The sequence below is a fragment of the Sardina pilchardus genome, chromosome 19 (genome assembly GCF_963854185.1).
Source record: "Sardina pilchardus chromosome 19, fSarPil1.1, whole genome shotgun sequence".
NCBI lineage: Eukaryota > Metazoa > Chordata > Actinopteri > Clupeiformes > Clupeidae > Sardina > Sardina pilchardus.
In genome coordinates this window covers 24,639,432-24,656,088 of record NC_085012.1, presented here as the reverse complement: position 1 = coordinate 24,656,088, position 16,657 = coordinate 24,639,432, and the positions used below count along the sequence as shown (strand labels likewise).

The 16,657-nt window shown below is 43.8% G+C and overlaps 1 protein-coding gene across 1 annotated transcript; it reads right to left on the bottom strand.

Annotated features, from left to right (window-relative positions):
- Nucleotides 1-3,219: 3,219 nt before the first annotated feature.
- Nucleotides 3,220-15,285, bottom strand: tmprss7 (transmembrane serine protease 7). Its single transcript, XM_062521112.1, has 16 exons — nucleotides 15,182-15,285; nucleotides 14,477-14,607; nucleotides 14,316-14,383; nucleotides 13,898-14,091; nucleotides 12,631-12,859; nucleotides 11,812-11,936; nucleotides 11,470-11,582; nucleotides 11,040-11,146; nucleotides 10,617-10,753; nucleotides 9,622-9,729; nucleotides 9,157-9,264; nucleotides 8,622-8,738; nucleotides 6,684-6,921; nucleotides 6,076-6,344; nucleotides 4,181-4,317; nucleotides 3,220-3,531 (listed from the first exon to the last, which is right to left on the bottom strand). Exons 1-16 carry the CDS (start codon nucleotides 15,252-15,254, stop codon nucleotides 3,370-3,372), a joined length of 2,316 nt encoding a protein of 771 aa, XP_062377096.1. The 5' UTR covers nucleotides 15,255-15,285; the 3' UTR covers nucleotides 3,220-3,369.
- Between the last annotated feature and the right edge of the window lie 1,372 nt (nucleotides 15,286-16,657).

Genomic DNA, 16,657 nt, shown 5'->3' with positions numbered 1-16,657 from the left:
AATTTGTGGAATTTCGGTAACGTCAGCTAAATACAGAAATTCTAAATAAATCCCTAAAAAGTTAACCAATCTTTCTGTAACTAACTGAGGTTGTTATGGGGCCCCCCTACAACAGGTATTGATGAAAAAAAAACACTTGCCTCACTAATGCACAACTTGCAAGGAACCACACAATATAAAACCTTCAAGTCCATAGTAGCATATATGATCCAAGGGGCTCTTTTTGGCCAAATATTTTGACAAAAATTAAAAACCGGAGTGAATAGGAGGGAATTATTATGGTCAAGATATAGCACCAAATGAGATCCAGAATCTGTAAAAACATTTTAAATCACCCTAGAAATGGTGGATATAGGACTTGTGGCATTTTGGTAACCTCTCACACCTTTAAATGCCCATCAAATGTATATAACTAAGGTTAAGACTCTAAATAAAATATATGATAAAGAGAAGGATGGCCACATCAGGTTTATGTGTAAAAGTATCCACAGAAACCATATTTGAGTTGTTGGAGAGTGAAAAAGAGCAATGTTACAAAAATGCCACTTCCCTACAGCTATAGAGAGAGAGAGGGGGAGAGAGAGAGAGAGAGAGAGAGAGAGAGAGAGAGAGGGAGAGAGAGAAGGAACAGAAACAGAAAAGAATGCAAATGCAACACTGAAAGAGAGAGAGATGGAAATCAGCAAGCGTTTCTGTACCATACATATCACACTCAAACATAGACAGACAGACACACACACGCACACACACACACACACACACACACACACACACACACACACACACACACACACACACACTCAAACACACACACACCCACACACACACACACAAAGGTTGAGATGTGGTTACGGTCATTCACACTTACGTAATGGCTCAGCGCCTGAGTCTGGGCACGGAACTGAGTGGAGGACGGCTCGGCCAGCTCCGGTGAGAAAGTGAGGTTGGGGAACTCCACGCTGCCTCCCAGGTAGAAGACAGAGGCGCGTGGGGCTGCCGGGGGCAAGGTGCCAGGCGTGTGACCATGGTGGCATACCCGCCACAGGGACATAAAGAAAACCATTGAGGAGAGGGCACAAGGTGTGTTTGAGCTGACAGGTGTTTCATGGAGGTGGTATAGGCAGAAGCATGCATGCCACAGTATAGAAATTCACAGAATATATTTGCACACAGGACAACGCTTGCCATTTACCATTGACAGATTACACAATCTACAGTTAGTGTCCAAGAAATGTAACTGAAAACACAAACACAAGCCTGCTTACTTTAGTCATCAAAATGACTAATTCACACACACACGCGCGCGCACACACACACACACACACGCACGCACGCACGCACGCACGCACACGCACCTGATCAGTACATCAAATAAATGTATCCATTTCCCAGGGACACAGCACTAACTCACATGCACAGAAGTAGAGCGTCAGTGTGATGGCGGCGCTGAGCGGGACAAGCGGCGAAGCCCCCAGCGCCCACCTTCTCCACCCCCTGCAGGTAGACCCCGCCGCGTCCCCGAGGACTTTGCTGTCTGTCCCGTCCGATGCGGCGATTGTGGCCGCATCAGACAACTGGGTGGGCTCGATCTTAGTACCCTGTCAAATAGACCGCCAAAATCACCACCCATATTCATATTAACAATTCACTAAGTGGATTCCCTGCCATTTAATTAAACACGCTTTTACAGTTCAACTTTCTCAAGGACTACAAAACGTTTGAGCGTCCTTTTCACCAACTCCATGTAGCCTACTCATTCTAATTCCGGGCGAGAAACAGTCACAATTGGTCACCGCATATTCGTTTTTCATTGGGATCTATGAGAGAGAAACCCCACATCTTTGCAGGATTTCCCCCGCAGAGATGCACAAAGACTTACAGGAGGGTCCCTTTTCCCACGGCCCTTCACAGCGGTGGCACTACTCGATCAAGCGCCGCACTTTGACAAGGGCATTCACGGAGAGAACTAAATACCAAGACCTACATTCAGACACTGGTCAGGCACATTTGCAATTAAGAAGACTTGGCTGACCGATGCTCTATGCGCAACCAGGATGAGATGATGCTCAAGGGAATTAAAGGTGGGGAAAAGAAAACTACAATGCTATGCATTCCTTTTCACAATTCAATATTTCACGACAACTGTCCTGTCTAGTTTGCGCTAAAATCTGTAGTTTTTATACACGCTTCGCTTGAGATCTCCTTACGAAAGACATTGCTGCAGTCCTCCTTACCTCTGCAGGTGTGTTTCCAGTGAGACCGTGTCCATTGCCTGATACACTGTAAACTTCGCAACTTCTGTTTTTTGAATAAGTTCTCATGGCCCGGTCCCGTGTGGCTCCCTCGCTGCGATATGCAACAGTACCTCGGGCATAGAAATTACGCTGAAAAACCCGAGCGATCGCTCCTTTGATTCACGGAGAAACCCGAGCTGAGCGGGTCTAGAGCGGTGAACATTCACTCCCCGTATCCCTTCTTGAACAGGTGCTACACCGAGCCCAGAATGCACCGCGGCACAAAGGGACCACTATGAGCAGGTACAATCCACACAACCATCCGTGCGACAGAATTTGTGGGCAAACTTCCTCCGTGTGCCTACGTCTTGACTAGACAATGGAAAGCGTTTGACGCACGCTGGCCACGGTGCTAATACATTCAGGGAAATAACAAATTAGCTAACGAGCGATAAAAGTGTCTATTGTTGAGGTTTATAAGAAATACTTAGGTCATCAATGATAAAACTATCCGTTTAATATTATTACCTCCCACTCCCGTTATCGGGTTACAAAGCAGTGGACCTTATATCCCTGAAGAGAACTTTACAGATAATTGGTTTGGCCTGTGTAGCCTACAAGGTCATTAATATGTTCCGTTAAAAAATGTATCATTTTCATCTGGATAGATTATTGTTTTTCACTAAACCACACTTCTTTAACATGAAACATGACATGAGCTCAGGTCAGTAAAGTAAAGAAGGGGTCACTCACATGCTTCCAGTTTTTCCATCCATGTCCTTTCATCTAGATGGACCTCTTATCAGATATATCGCAAGGTGATATCTTTGAATTTCAGATCCAATCTGGCCATGACATTGGATACAGCAGGTCAGGGTTACATATGAAAGCTCTGGTATGAACGGAATGCTGTGATTGACATCCAAAAAGGAGAGTGGAGAATGGAGGCCATGGAGTAACTCAAGATATGCTTTATTGTCAATGATTTGCTGCTGAACAGGAGGCAGAGATACATGAGCAGGTGCTTTTAAGAGCATAATGACCATACATTATCAGCGGAGGACATTTTGGAGGGGTGTAGAGTCAGTGGCGAACTCTGATTGGCCGATTGGTTGACATGTCTGCGACTGTGAGATCAGTGTATGTGATTCTGGATCCACTCGGTGAACTTGGCCACCCTAGTGTAGACGCCGGGGAGGTTGGGCCGGCCACAGCCCGCACCCCAGCTCACGATCCCGGTCAGGAACCAGCGGCCCCCGGCCTGGGAGCGGCACACCAGCGGACCTCCAGAGTCCCCCTGAAGGAGATACAGCCCACACAGAGACAAGAAGGTGGTTAAGTCAGTCTCTGGTGCTGTGGGAGACTCCCATGTGATAAGAGTGTGAGATCGGGGTTGGATCTGTCACAGATTCTGCTACAGTATATCTGTGGTTGACCTTGGTGATGGTACACCAGCCTTCAAATTACCTATGATCTCCCAGCTATTCTACACAAGCAAGTGGTTTCATTAACATGACATATACATGTAACTGCTTCTACTGTATACAAGATGCAGTCTGCCATTTGGCTTCAGTTTTGTAGTTTTGAAGTTTTGCTGTGGGTATTTGAGCCCGAACAACCAATTGAATTACACTGCTCCTTTCCAGGCTCCTCATAGCACGTGTGCTGATTGGCTGCAATCGATTTTGGCTCGGCCCCAGTTACCATGCTTGTGTCCCATTCACAGAGCTGAACAGCAGAGAGGACAGTGATGATGGCACACAAATCAGACAGGACAGTGACTGATTGAATGTGAATTTGATGTGAATTTGAGAAATAGTCCATGGGAATCACAGACGTATCCTTTAACTGCTCACTCAGAGCATTTGGATGAAAAATGGCTGCTAAATAATAATAATAAAAATAAATATCAAAATAAAAGCCATAAACAGTGAGCTCTCACTCACCCTGCAGGCGTCCTGTTCTCCAGAAGGCACGCCGGCACACAGCATCCGCGGCGACACCGGGCCGTACCTGCGCTTGCACTCGCTCTGGCTCAGGATGCCAACCTCGGCCTTCTGCAGCACGGCCGGCAACACTTTATCTGGGCGCGGAAAAGGCCAAGCTTCAGTTAGAGCTCGCTTTTTTTTTTGCATGCGTCCTTTCACCGCTTCCCTTTTTTTTCCACCACCACTTCTCTCCCCCCCCCCTTTCCATCCTTTCTCCTGCTTTAAATGCTGCACTCTTTCAGCTGAAGTTCAGAAAAGAGCTAGAGTTACAACTTCCATCTCGGAGAACAGAACGCACAAGCATCCGCACTCTTGCTTTTGAGCAAATTCCTCAATCCTGGCCCTGGGTCAGCAGTGGTGCCTCTCATGAGTTTCGGCTATAGGCTTACAGATGCCCAATCACACGCATTACCCCCGCACACTTACTATTCCATACATGATTAAAGGATGTCTGTGATTCTGACGAAAGGATGTTGACATTTGAGCTCAAGGGCCAATCAAATGACATGAAGTAATATTTTCATTGTCTGGAATAGTTTATAGCCCCTCTGAGTCTGTTTTCTGTCTGTTTGAGTCTGTCTCTTTACTATGTATGGACTGTGTGTTGTACAGCCATCTTTGACTTTTTAAAAACATATTGGATTGGATAGATTCACAAACTATGACTGCTCAGGGGATTGTGACCTTTTAGCAGTAACAATAACTGACAAAAAAACTGCATTTCCATAAACTACTTTATAAAGTTAGTTACATTGAAAGTACAGTATCTTACTGACCAAATATTTCAGGGTAGTTGTATAGTGTAATTATTTACATTTTTTTTGAGTGGGTAATGAATAAAAATGAAGTAGGGTTAACCACAACCACTAAAGCAAGCAAGCAGTAATGGAAAAAGCTAAGAACCAAATAAGCAACCCAATGCTGCGTGGAAATATACTTATAATAATCTAATTCGGCAAGGAAATTTTGAGCCGCTTCAACAGAATTTCGTGACCATGACCCGTGGGAACCCTTCACGTTACTCAACAAGGACATAACCCCATACACGTTTAGTCAAACACATCTGCCCTCAGTGGCCAACAAGCCCTGCAGACAGTTCAGCAGCATTTAACCTCTCAGGGGACCGGACCAATGATGCACCCATTGTCCGTGGTAGTACAGTCATCCTTCTCTCTTAGAAAGGGATGAGTCACAGGGGAGTGCTTATCTTGTTGGTCAGCTTGTACTTGTCTGTGGGTGCTGAGACTGTGTGTGTGTGTGTGTGTGTGTGTGTGTGTGTGTGTATGTGTGTGTGTGTGTGTGTGTGTGTGTGTGTGTGTGTGTGTGTGTGTGTGTGTGTGTGTGTGTGTGGCCTGGTGACTCTGTGTACGTTATCTCACAGCTACATCCCAACACTAGTTACAAAACTGATGCAGGCTAAAAGAATGTAAAACCAGTCACACCTCCACAGTTGGTTAACAGTATGTGGTTTAAATGAACACACACATGTACAGGCTGCTAAGAAGTCAGCAGGACTCAGGAAGACATGAGTACACAGGAATGATTCGCTTTCAGAGTTTTGGCATTATATTTTTTCGAAAATGATGTATTTTTAATACGGCTTTAGATTGGCGATCATAACTTCGACTGTCTCTTGGATGAGGGGAGTGCTTCTTTAAATATCTATTTGGATGTAAACGAATAAATGCACCACGTAAACATAAATGGTAATGACTAAAGTAATAAATATACCATGCAAATTTAATGTTAATGATTGATGGAATAAATTAATGCAAAAGATTACGTAACTAGAAGTACGCAGACGATTTCATGTGAGTGTATATAATGTGAATCTAACAGTGGGCAGTACTGACCTTCCTCAGAGCGATAGCCCCAGCCAGTGACCCAGCAGCGCTGTTGCTCGGTGACCGCTTGCGAGGGGGCGGGCAGGCAGGCGGGCTGGATGAGGTTGCCGAGCGACGGGGGCCACGGCTTGCGCAGCTGCAGCAGGGCGATGTCATAGTCGAAGTTGCGCGCGTTGTAGTACTCGTGCACCACGATGCGACGCACGTCCGCCACGTGCCGGGCACTGCCCTGGGTCAGCATGCCCATGTGGGCTGCCCACTGGCGCGGGTCAGAGAGTCTGTGGGGGTCAAAAGGTCAGGGGTCAAGGGTCAGACGTAAACATCTCCTCCATCTTTACAAAGCGAGATGATCCATAAGAGGATAAATTCTGGTATCGTTGTGATGTGGGGTTCGCAACTGCCACACCCCTTTCAGAGTCAATCGGGAGGTCTCAGTGTCTATGTATTTCTATGGGAGAAATAGACATTATCTCGGATTATTACCAATCCCTTAGCCCTACGTTCAGCGATGTAAGTTACGAACCCATATTCTATAAGCCACATGTCTTTCTAACATTCCCACATGGAATCACAGACGGAACATTTAAAGGTCACCCTGGGGTCACACTCCAGCTCACCTGTCTCTGCTGAAGCAGTGCGCCGCTGACAGTAACCAATCGGAGGAGATGACGGACGCTCCACAGTACAGGTGACCAGAGAAGTGGAGGCTAACCTGCCATGGCCACTCCCCCTCCAACGCATTGACACCTCCTACCACACGGCCCATTGGGCGATCTTGTCCTGAGACTCCACCCATGTCAGTGGGATTGGATGCTGTGTCTGCCACTCTCTTCACCAGAGGTGGCTGACCACATGCTGCAACGGGTGAAATCACAACATGCTATTGTGGCAGAGAGGGTTGAACAATTCTTAGATTGTGGCATCCATGGTTTTCATTCAAGTACAAAGGATTTAATTCTTCAGCTAATCTATCTATACATACTGTATGTCTGTCTTTTCTATATTAGATATAGTCATAATTCAAGAGTAACTATACATACAAACACACACAGGCCTGTACAGTGAGAGAAAGTGGAATAGAGTATCATGTCCAATATTCCAATATGTGGTCCATATCATGTCTAATATTCCAATATTCTGCATTATGTTCAATATTTCATTTCCAATATGTGGTCTAATATTCTGTATTTCTCACCAGTAGGTTATTTTGACACTAAAAGTATACTCCTGCATTGTGACCATGTACAGTATGATATTTGTACTGTTTCTAAACATGGAAAGTGCCAGGGTTGATATCACTTACTGTTGTCTGTTTCGCATCATCAGCCTCTTTAGGGTAGACTGGATGTCTCCTCCTGACTTTGCCACTCTTACTGTATGATTATCTATCCTTTGCTGTTGAGTACCTAAACTCTACTTATTTCCTTGTCTAGTTAGAGCAACTGATGGACCTTTAGGGTGAAGTCATGCTGTCTCTCCCTTGATGCGCATCATTGTAAATAAAACTCCTACCATTGGCCTGACTGGGTCTTCAAAATTATTATCAACAGTCAGACCATTCCTAAAAATCTACTGATTCATTATTAGTCATTAACACATCAGCCAAGACATGGTCTATTTATGGATGTATGATTGTCCTTGTCCTTGCTTTCAGTGATTGAGACACCACAGTTTCTTGATCTTGGTTATGACTGACAGGGACACACTCGATGAATCCGCACAATTTAAAAGGTCGCTGTGTGTGTGTGTGTGTGTGTATGTGTGTGTGTGTTTGAGAGTATATGTTACACACAGCAGGCTGAGTGATCAAAGACCAAGCTTGTTCCCAGTGTCCTTAACAGAAAATCACCCCAAACACAGATTGCAATTACTGCCAGGCTAGCAGGGCAACCAGGGCAGCAACAACATAGCAATTACGGCCCACTCAATTAAGGAGATGGTCAAATAACATGTTTATAAAAGAACAGGTTCACTTTAAGGTTGAGTCTTAAGCTGTGTGGTCTTTGGGTTTAATCAAAGCAGTATGGTTCAGGAGGGCTCAGTTAAATGCCTACTGGTTACAGACTAAAACAAATGACATAATTGTAGTGTAATTAGAGTTAATTGGCAGGAAAAGGCTAGCTACGTTTATTGTTTTGGGTGAGACATATTAATATGTCTGTGGCACAGGCTTCTTTTTTAAATAGACCTTCATACAGTAGATAATAAATAATACCATGATAACGGTTATCATCATTGGCGGATGGCTCTTAGCCACAAATGATCAGACCGGTGTCCTAAACCTGAACTCAACATCAAGAGGGCCTGTCACTCTGGAGAAGAGCATCTCACGCTACTCATTTTCATTGGGTGCCTCTCATTCGTCTTTTTATATATCCCCCCTTCCTTCCTCGGGCCTCGTTCTCACTGATCTAGATAAAGAATAATGGGGTGGCAATAATTGGATAGTCTATCCAGTTCTAGTTATAGATCAGTGGGAACGAGCCTGGAGGACTGAGCATCGAGGATCAAGGAGAGAAGTTGAGAATGGGCCATAGACACTAATTTACACTGACCACAGTCCTTTTCATCACTGAGGTCTTGGCAGTCGGGGACTCCATCACACCTGGCGTTCCTCTTCAGGATGCAGGTGCCACTGGCACACCTGTAGCTGATGTCCGAGCAGCGTGTCTCTAAAGGAAAACAATTACATTATGTTACGGGACATTTCACTTGCATTCCAGCATAAAACGTTCAAAATAAAAAGAGTGTGCAGACTGATAGAGAAAACGAAGGAGAAGATGAGATACAGGGAGTGAGAGAGTTTTAGATACAGGGAGTGAGAGAGGTTGAGACACAGGAAGAGAGAGATGTTGAGACACAGATGGAGAGAGATGCTGAGATGCAGGTGTAGAGAGATGTTGATATACAGTACAGGAAGTGAGAGATGTTGAGAAGCAGGAAGTGAGATGTTGATATACAGGAAGTGAGAGATGTTGATATACAGTACAGGAAGTGAGAGATGTTGAGATACAGGGAGTGAGAGAGGTTGAGATATACTGTAGCAAAAGAGATGGAGAGAGCCGAGTGAGAGGACCTGTGCTCACACACCTCTAGTGCAGTTGGTTTCATCTCGTCCATTTGAGCAGTCACTCTGACCGTTACACACATAGATGGGGTGCAGAGGGCTGACGCCTCCACAGTTCTTAGTGGGACTCGCTGGAAGGTAAAGTATCACCATCAACATTAAGACCACTTCCCTATCTCACCACTCACAGTCTAATCCATAAATTCACATTTGTTTAATTCAGTCATTTTGGTTTATATACAGTAGCTTTTACAGATATATCTATAGATTTTTTTACAGATTTATATACATCACAAGGCATTGGTGACCAGGGGGATCTCCCTTTAAACAGGAAGAGACCTTTAGAGCTCGACTGATCTTATTGAGCACAAAGGCTGAACTTGTACAAAGTTAAACTGTCACTTTGACAATTAGACAGGCTTTATTCATTTATATACTGTATATGTCTAACTGCAGTGTTTCTGTAGTGAAAGAGCTGATGTACATACAGCAGAAGACTTCATCGCTCTCGTCCTCACAGTCGTCCATCCCATCACAGCGTCGGCTCTTGTCCACACAGAGGCCAGTGGAGCAGAGAAAGTGTCCATCAGGACAGGCTGAGACACACACACACACACACACACACACACACACATATTCCGTACACACACACACACACACACACAGATGTATTACTCATAATCAAATTCCAGTGCTACTTGCTTCAGGTAATCATCTATAATTGTCTAACAACTATATTGTCAGTGTGATTAATTTAGCATGTGTAATTTCACCACAATAAAGAGCACCATGAATGGAGATACACTGAAATGAATTGGCTGCAGACTGTAAACCATTATAGGACATTTTAATAGGATACCGAGTTGTCCTTAAGTTGACTTTACGATCTTGTGTAACGATAATGTGTGTGCATGTATTTTTTTAACAATATAAACCGTCATGTGGGAGTCTAACTATCAGACCATTGTGTGTGTGCGTGTGTGTGTGTGTGTGTGTGTGTGTGTGTGTGTGTGTGTGACTGTGTGTGTGTGTGTGTGTGTGTGTGTGTGTGTGTGTGTGTGTGTGTGTGTGCTTGTGTGGAACATATTTTGTGATGTGCTGTGTATGCTAGTGTCTAATGACTGTTAGAGAACAGCTGGCATATGTTTTTGGTTGTAAGAGTGTACATTCATAATCATATTCGTTTGTATGTCCGGTTGTGTCTAAAGTTTAGGCATGGAGTGTGTATCTTGGTGCTAGAGATGTTGGCTTGTATATGATCATTAGAGATGTGTGTTTACTAGTTATGAGAGTGTACACTGATATGTATGTTTAGCTGTGAGAGTGTACACTGATGTGTAGCTGTGGGAGAGAGTGTGCATGCATTGATGTGTATGTTTAGCTGTGAGCGTGTGCATTGATGTGTATGTTTAGCTGTGAGCGTGTGCATTGATGTGTATGTTTAGCTGTTAGAGTATGCGTTGATGTGTATGTTTAGCTGTACGTTGGCTGATGTTGAAGCTGCTGTAGGTGGCCTTAAAGGGCAAATCGGAGGTCCGAGAGCTGCAGCGGAACACCACCTCTGGATTCCGGTCAGGTATGCGGAAGACTGTAGAGTGACCGATGTACCTTCCACAGTATCTGAGTCAGAGAACACAACAAATAAACAAGCATAGGTACCAGCTCTCAGATCAACAAATTAGATACCTTAAAAACGTACATATTATCTGACATTATATGAAAGGTACACAAATACACGTGTTGTTAGGAATCATAAAGTTGGTGTAACTAGGTTCCTTTTGTATACTAACACACTTAAAGGAATATAATGCCATTGCTCTGCTGCAATTTTAGCAAGCGTGTGTACAGAAGTAAAAAAATATAATACATAAGCACTCAATACATAATAATAAAAGAAAACACTTACATTATTTGATTGACTTTCCACCAGCCATGTTCACAAGCATTCAGGTCTTTAAGTTTCAATATGTAGTTCTGGAATGTTAGGGCCACCCCAAGACCAGCACGAGGGGCCTGAATCACAACCATACAGCCACAATCATAACAATAATAAGGCCTATGACATGTCATGCATACAACTCAGTCACAGTATACTGTATGCTATCGGTGCCCATAGGAATCAATAGGAATCACAGTGCTTAAGCAACGTAGTGCCTTCTGCTACAAATAGAAATAAAGGTTTTAAAACCTTTTTAATCAAACATTTAAAGGATTTTGTGCATAAGATTCCTTTGTCTACATTTCAATGTTGCTGCTTTTTTATCTTCCTTCTCGGCATTTCCTGACTAATCTGAGGTATCAGAAGCATCTGTGCTGCCCCAAGCGAGGGCGATTACCTGAAACCTCCACGTGCAGGAGCACTGTGGGGGCAGGAGGCTGGGGTAGAATGGACTGGTTACATGCCCGCTGGGGCCGGCATCCACAGAGGTCTTTATCACATGTAGACACTCTATGGGGGATGTACACATGCATGTGTATCAGACACACACAGACACACACATACGGTATCTGCAATTGGTTACTAGTCACAGTACAGCGCGCGCACATGCACACACACGCACGCACGCGCACGCGCACGCACACACACACACACACACACACACACACACACACACACACACACACACACACACACACACACACATTGACAGAGAACAATTCTCATTCATGTCACTCACTTTGTTCATTGATGGCTTCAAAGTGACCAAAGAAGCTCTTAGTGCCCTGAGTCATTTTGAAGAAGAGCAGCATGGAATTGGAGGTGGACACCATGGACACAGAGTGGGACACCGACTCGCACTCCCTGCCGGCCAAAAGTGACCGATTAAGTATTTTCGAAGGACAAGACAGCCTCGTCCTGACACACTTAAACTTAAGATCACCGTCTGGATTTGCCAGATTTGGACAGTGGTGCCCGTGAAGCCCAAGGTCTTAGACTTCAGGACATGAGATTTAGCTAAGTTTGGTTCCTTTATGTGTTATGTTTTGGCAAACATCAGAGAATGATGTCTTAACAATATCATTACAGATTTAAACAAAAGTTCAATATGAAGATATCCATTCAATGGAAAATTCTGGCAATTTTTCACACAAATCTTTGTTTCTCCAGCTCACCGAGTACTGTCGGTACGAGAAAAAGAAAGTTGTTGCAGCTACAGTAACACCTAGAGCAGCAAGGCAGCTGCAGTTCTACACTCTAGAGCATGATTTTTAAAATGTGACTGCCAGACTGCCCTAGCTGTTGCCTGCTGCAATTCGAGCTAGGTAGCACCAATTGTTTTAGTGCACACAGTGACATTGACAAACAGAGATCCATGTGAAAAATAATAAATCATAATTCTCCTTTGATTTAATAGATATCCGTTTAATTTCATTCTAATTTATTTCCTGTGTACCTCACTTAGATTATCACTTCTCACTGATTTTATATATTCTCATTGTAAGTATATTCTCATTCTAAGAGCACTCTTCTTATCCTAAGGTGTCACAGAACTCACCGGTGAAGAATCCTTCCCCTCATGGGCAGCAGGGCGTCGTAGACGGTGAGCGAGTCACTCACGCAGTCGCTGGGCTCGATGTGGAAGGACTTGATGGTGAGACGGATGAGGGTCCCTGGGGCAGAGGTCAGCTTCATGTGACAGCTCACGCCCCCCCAGGAGGAGAACACCTTCAGGGGCACCAGCACCTCGGGCAGGATGGCGTACATCTTATCCGCACACTGGGAGGCTGGAGATAAGAAGGCTATGTGTTACAATTTATCCGAAATGGGTCATTCTATGAAACGGGTGCCTTCTCCACTATAAAATGTCCAAAATGTAATCAAAAGTACACTTTTCAATGTATCCACAGTATTAAAGACAGGATCACCCTCCAAAAAAACCCCCATTATTGCCCACCTCAGGCATACTTTTTTCACATTGAAATATAATTGATAATCAATAATGGTCAAGTTATTCTGAATAAATATGTATATATCATTAGGAAAGAACACTTCATTCTTTGATAAGAATATCACTATAAATTTATGTGGTGATATGTAAATGTTGGTCAATCCCGACACATGGAAATGGCCATGCACTTGTGAAAAATGGTTAAAAATAGTGTGATAGTAATCCTCAAGAATGGTATGTTCTTGTTCATCATCTTACTCACTCACCAGTAGAAGTTCCTGTGAATTCAGACCGATGAGCAGCTGTGAAAACAGACAGAAAACAACCATTTAATTAATTATAAGTATGGGAAACCGGCCCTGTGTTGATATCGTAACATAAACATGCAACCACCAGGGGACACTGTGGTGTGAGTGGTTGCTGTCTCCACACCATACTCGGGTCTAGGTGCACAGAGAGACCCAGCAACGAGTCATTTCCCGATTCCAAAGGTGGAAAAGTCCAGCTTCAGAGAATAAAAGTCCTACCACATATATGTGCCAAGCATTTACATCGTTGGATTTTTACTTAGAGTTTTTCACCTCTACCCCATCTCTCTCCCACCCACCCCCTGTCGTTCTTTCCTGTCCTATCTGATTAAAAGCAGGGATGTTGTGGCAAAGTAAGAGAAGGGCAAATCAATTCTGTGCATTCAGAACATGCTTGATGGTGGTGGAGGTCATAATCCAATCCAGTTTTTCCACTCTAATAAGACGTGGATAAACTGAGTTTGCTTGCGTTTAGCCTCCACTACACCAATGATCAAAAGGCAAAACAGCCCAAACATAATTGAAAAACATTCTCCATTCTCCCCTCACCCTAAATAAACACATACCGTTTACCAGGATGGAGTCGATGTCCACGGGGAGTCCGAGCAGGAAGCCGATGGAGGAGCGGTTCTTGAGGCTGGTGAGGACGGAGTCCCGGAGGATGGCGCCCACACACTCCTCGCACATCGTGGAGGACTTCAGGTGGGGCACCACGAACACCATCCAGAAATGCACCAGCACCCCGCCTTTGTTGTCCGTACTGTCAGGGAAAATGAGGAACAACATCAAGCATGGACTATATCACTGTACTTCCAATAAGACTGATGACTAGTAAACCCAATGTAATAGTTCTGCTCACACTTGTGTAGGCACTGAGCTGAATTTTGAGAGGATGAGTGGTTTCACTGGTGCTGGTTTACTAATTTTCCAAAGTTGATTACCTCAGGTTAACTGATTGAAGAAAACTGATAGCTTGCTGCTTACCTCAGATCTGATATAACAGTCTGTCTGTAGAGTCTGGATACTGATGATGTTTTGTACACATCGCTGAGCTTCAAATTAAATGTACAGTGATGATTAGAGACAATGACATACATGGCAGTGCAACATTCAATGACAGTAATACTTATCAATCAAGCACTTACAACATGTTGTATCCTGGTTGCCATGGACACAAACTCATGAGAGTCTGCTTGCCGGTACTCTGGGATGAACTCTACATTGGCAACTCGGAACATTCCAGCAAAATAAACTCCACTGTTGCTCTCTCTGCGAACTGAGAACCCAGAACCACTCTATAAGGAAGCTGATATGTTCATGAAAGACAGGCTGTCTTAGACTAAATCAAATTTGAAGTGACATTAGTGATTTCCTTAAAAATAACATTTGAAATCCAGTTACATTTGGCCATTTAATTGAATCAACACTGGGCATGAATAGACCCCTCATCACTAACACATTGGGCTTTAAAATGGCAAAAGTGCACCGTCTATCTGCAAGCAAAGATCTTGTGCGTGAGCCATATTGTGTGGCATGTAGGAGGGACAAAGTTACTCATCAGTGCTTTAGGTTAAGATCTTAAATTAGCAAATTGATCTCACCTTTTCTAAATTATCTGTAGCTTGCATATCCATACGCCATTGGCTATTGTCATTCAGGACTAGTAGAATGGTAATATGGCTTTTCTCAAACACTGAACTGACTTCTCTAAAAAGGAGAAATTCTCCACGTCATTGAAAGTGACATACAGTACTGTAGGCCTACTATGATGTATACAGTCACCATAGGCCTACTTGTTATGGAGTAGTTGCGGGTATAGTATAAGGCAGGCCTTCTACAGCTGTACTTACATATGAACACCCACAGGAGAGACCACATGATGACCACAACCACAAACACCACCACAGTGATGAGAATGGCCATGTTCTGGAGGGTCCAGATGGAGTTGAGCTTCCTTGCCCTCTCCTCTCGCCGTCGGAGTCTTTCGTACCTCCGGCATAGCCTCTGGAGCATGGCATCCACCGTCGCTATTTCTACCGACACATCGGCAATCTGACACCAGAATAAAGTTATATAATAACAGGTCTTTTTTTTTTAAAGAGAGTTGCCTTATCAGCTGGTTAACAGTATATCATATCATTGGTGTCATCAGGAACATGTCAAGCAACTATTAATCAATCCATTCTAGAATAAGCTGGGGCCATTAGGTGGGAGGTGGTAAATTAAAGACTCCCTGTAGGCTACTGTATTCTGTTATCTACTCACATATCATTGCAGTATTACATTACATTCCATCAACTTATCCAACTAGGTCAAAAACAGAATTTCATGCCAAGAAAAACTACTGATCTAGATTACTGCCATGTAGGCTATGTTCACTGTCTATAGCCTAGGCCTCTAGAGTGTGGACTGTGTTGGAGACCCTCACAAACTTTGTTTTCTTTCTTTCTTTTTTTTTAAGCAGGTGTTTTTGAAATGGTCATAATAGTGCCGTGACAGGTAAACATCTCCTTTGCAGTTCTGTCTGGTCATTGCAATTGTGCTAGGTTGCATTCTTAGTAGAGGTCAAATGGCACATGGTCAGCTTGTCTATGCAATAGGTATGTCAGCTCAGTAACTCCTCCAGAAGGGGAGACGCATTGTGTTTCCCATGACATATATTATTCATATATGGTCTTACCATCCAATCAGCTGTATTTATAACCTGTATTCATATCATCACGACCAGACATAGCCTCTTATACTTCGTGGATAAACTGCTGTGGCTCAGAAATGGGCAGATATTACTTTTTGAAAGTTGAAATAGGCCACCATGAATCCCAGGTGAAGGGCAGGCTAAATTAGAAACCTTAAACCACGATTCGACCAGTTTGAAACACGTACTAGGTTTAACTCCATCATTCAACTACGGTATCACAACATTCACTACATTAGATAAATCAGACAAATTACTTACACTTGCGATGTCGCCTTGAGGCGCATCGTCGGCATCTGTCGGCCCGTTGTCTTCGCGCGCGGACTCCATGGCACAAAAACATTAGGCCTACTTAAATAAGTTTTCACCAAATGTTGGAACTGAAGAGTTTTGAAAACTGCCATTTACATACTTTGAGTGAAATTCATTAAATTATTTCCCCTGAAAATAATGAAATACCGATCGATACATCAACGAACCAGAAGGCTTCAGAGCAGGATGTCCACACCGTTAAGATATCACCCCCTTTGCTATTCTAGAAGGATGTAACCGTATACTTTCAGGTGAGCGGGGGGAGCAATTGCTGTCTGCGGTATTCTCCCAGGGATTCAGAGCATGGTTTAACACACCG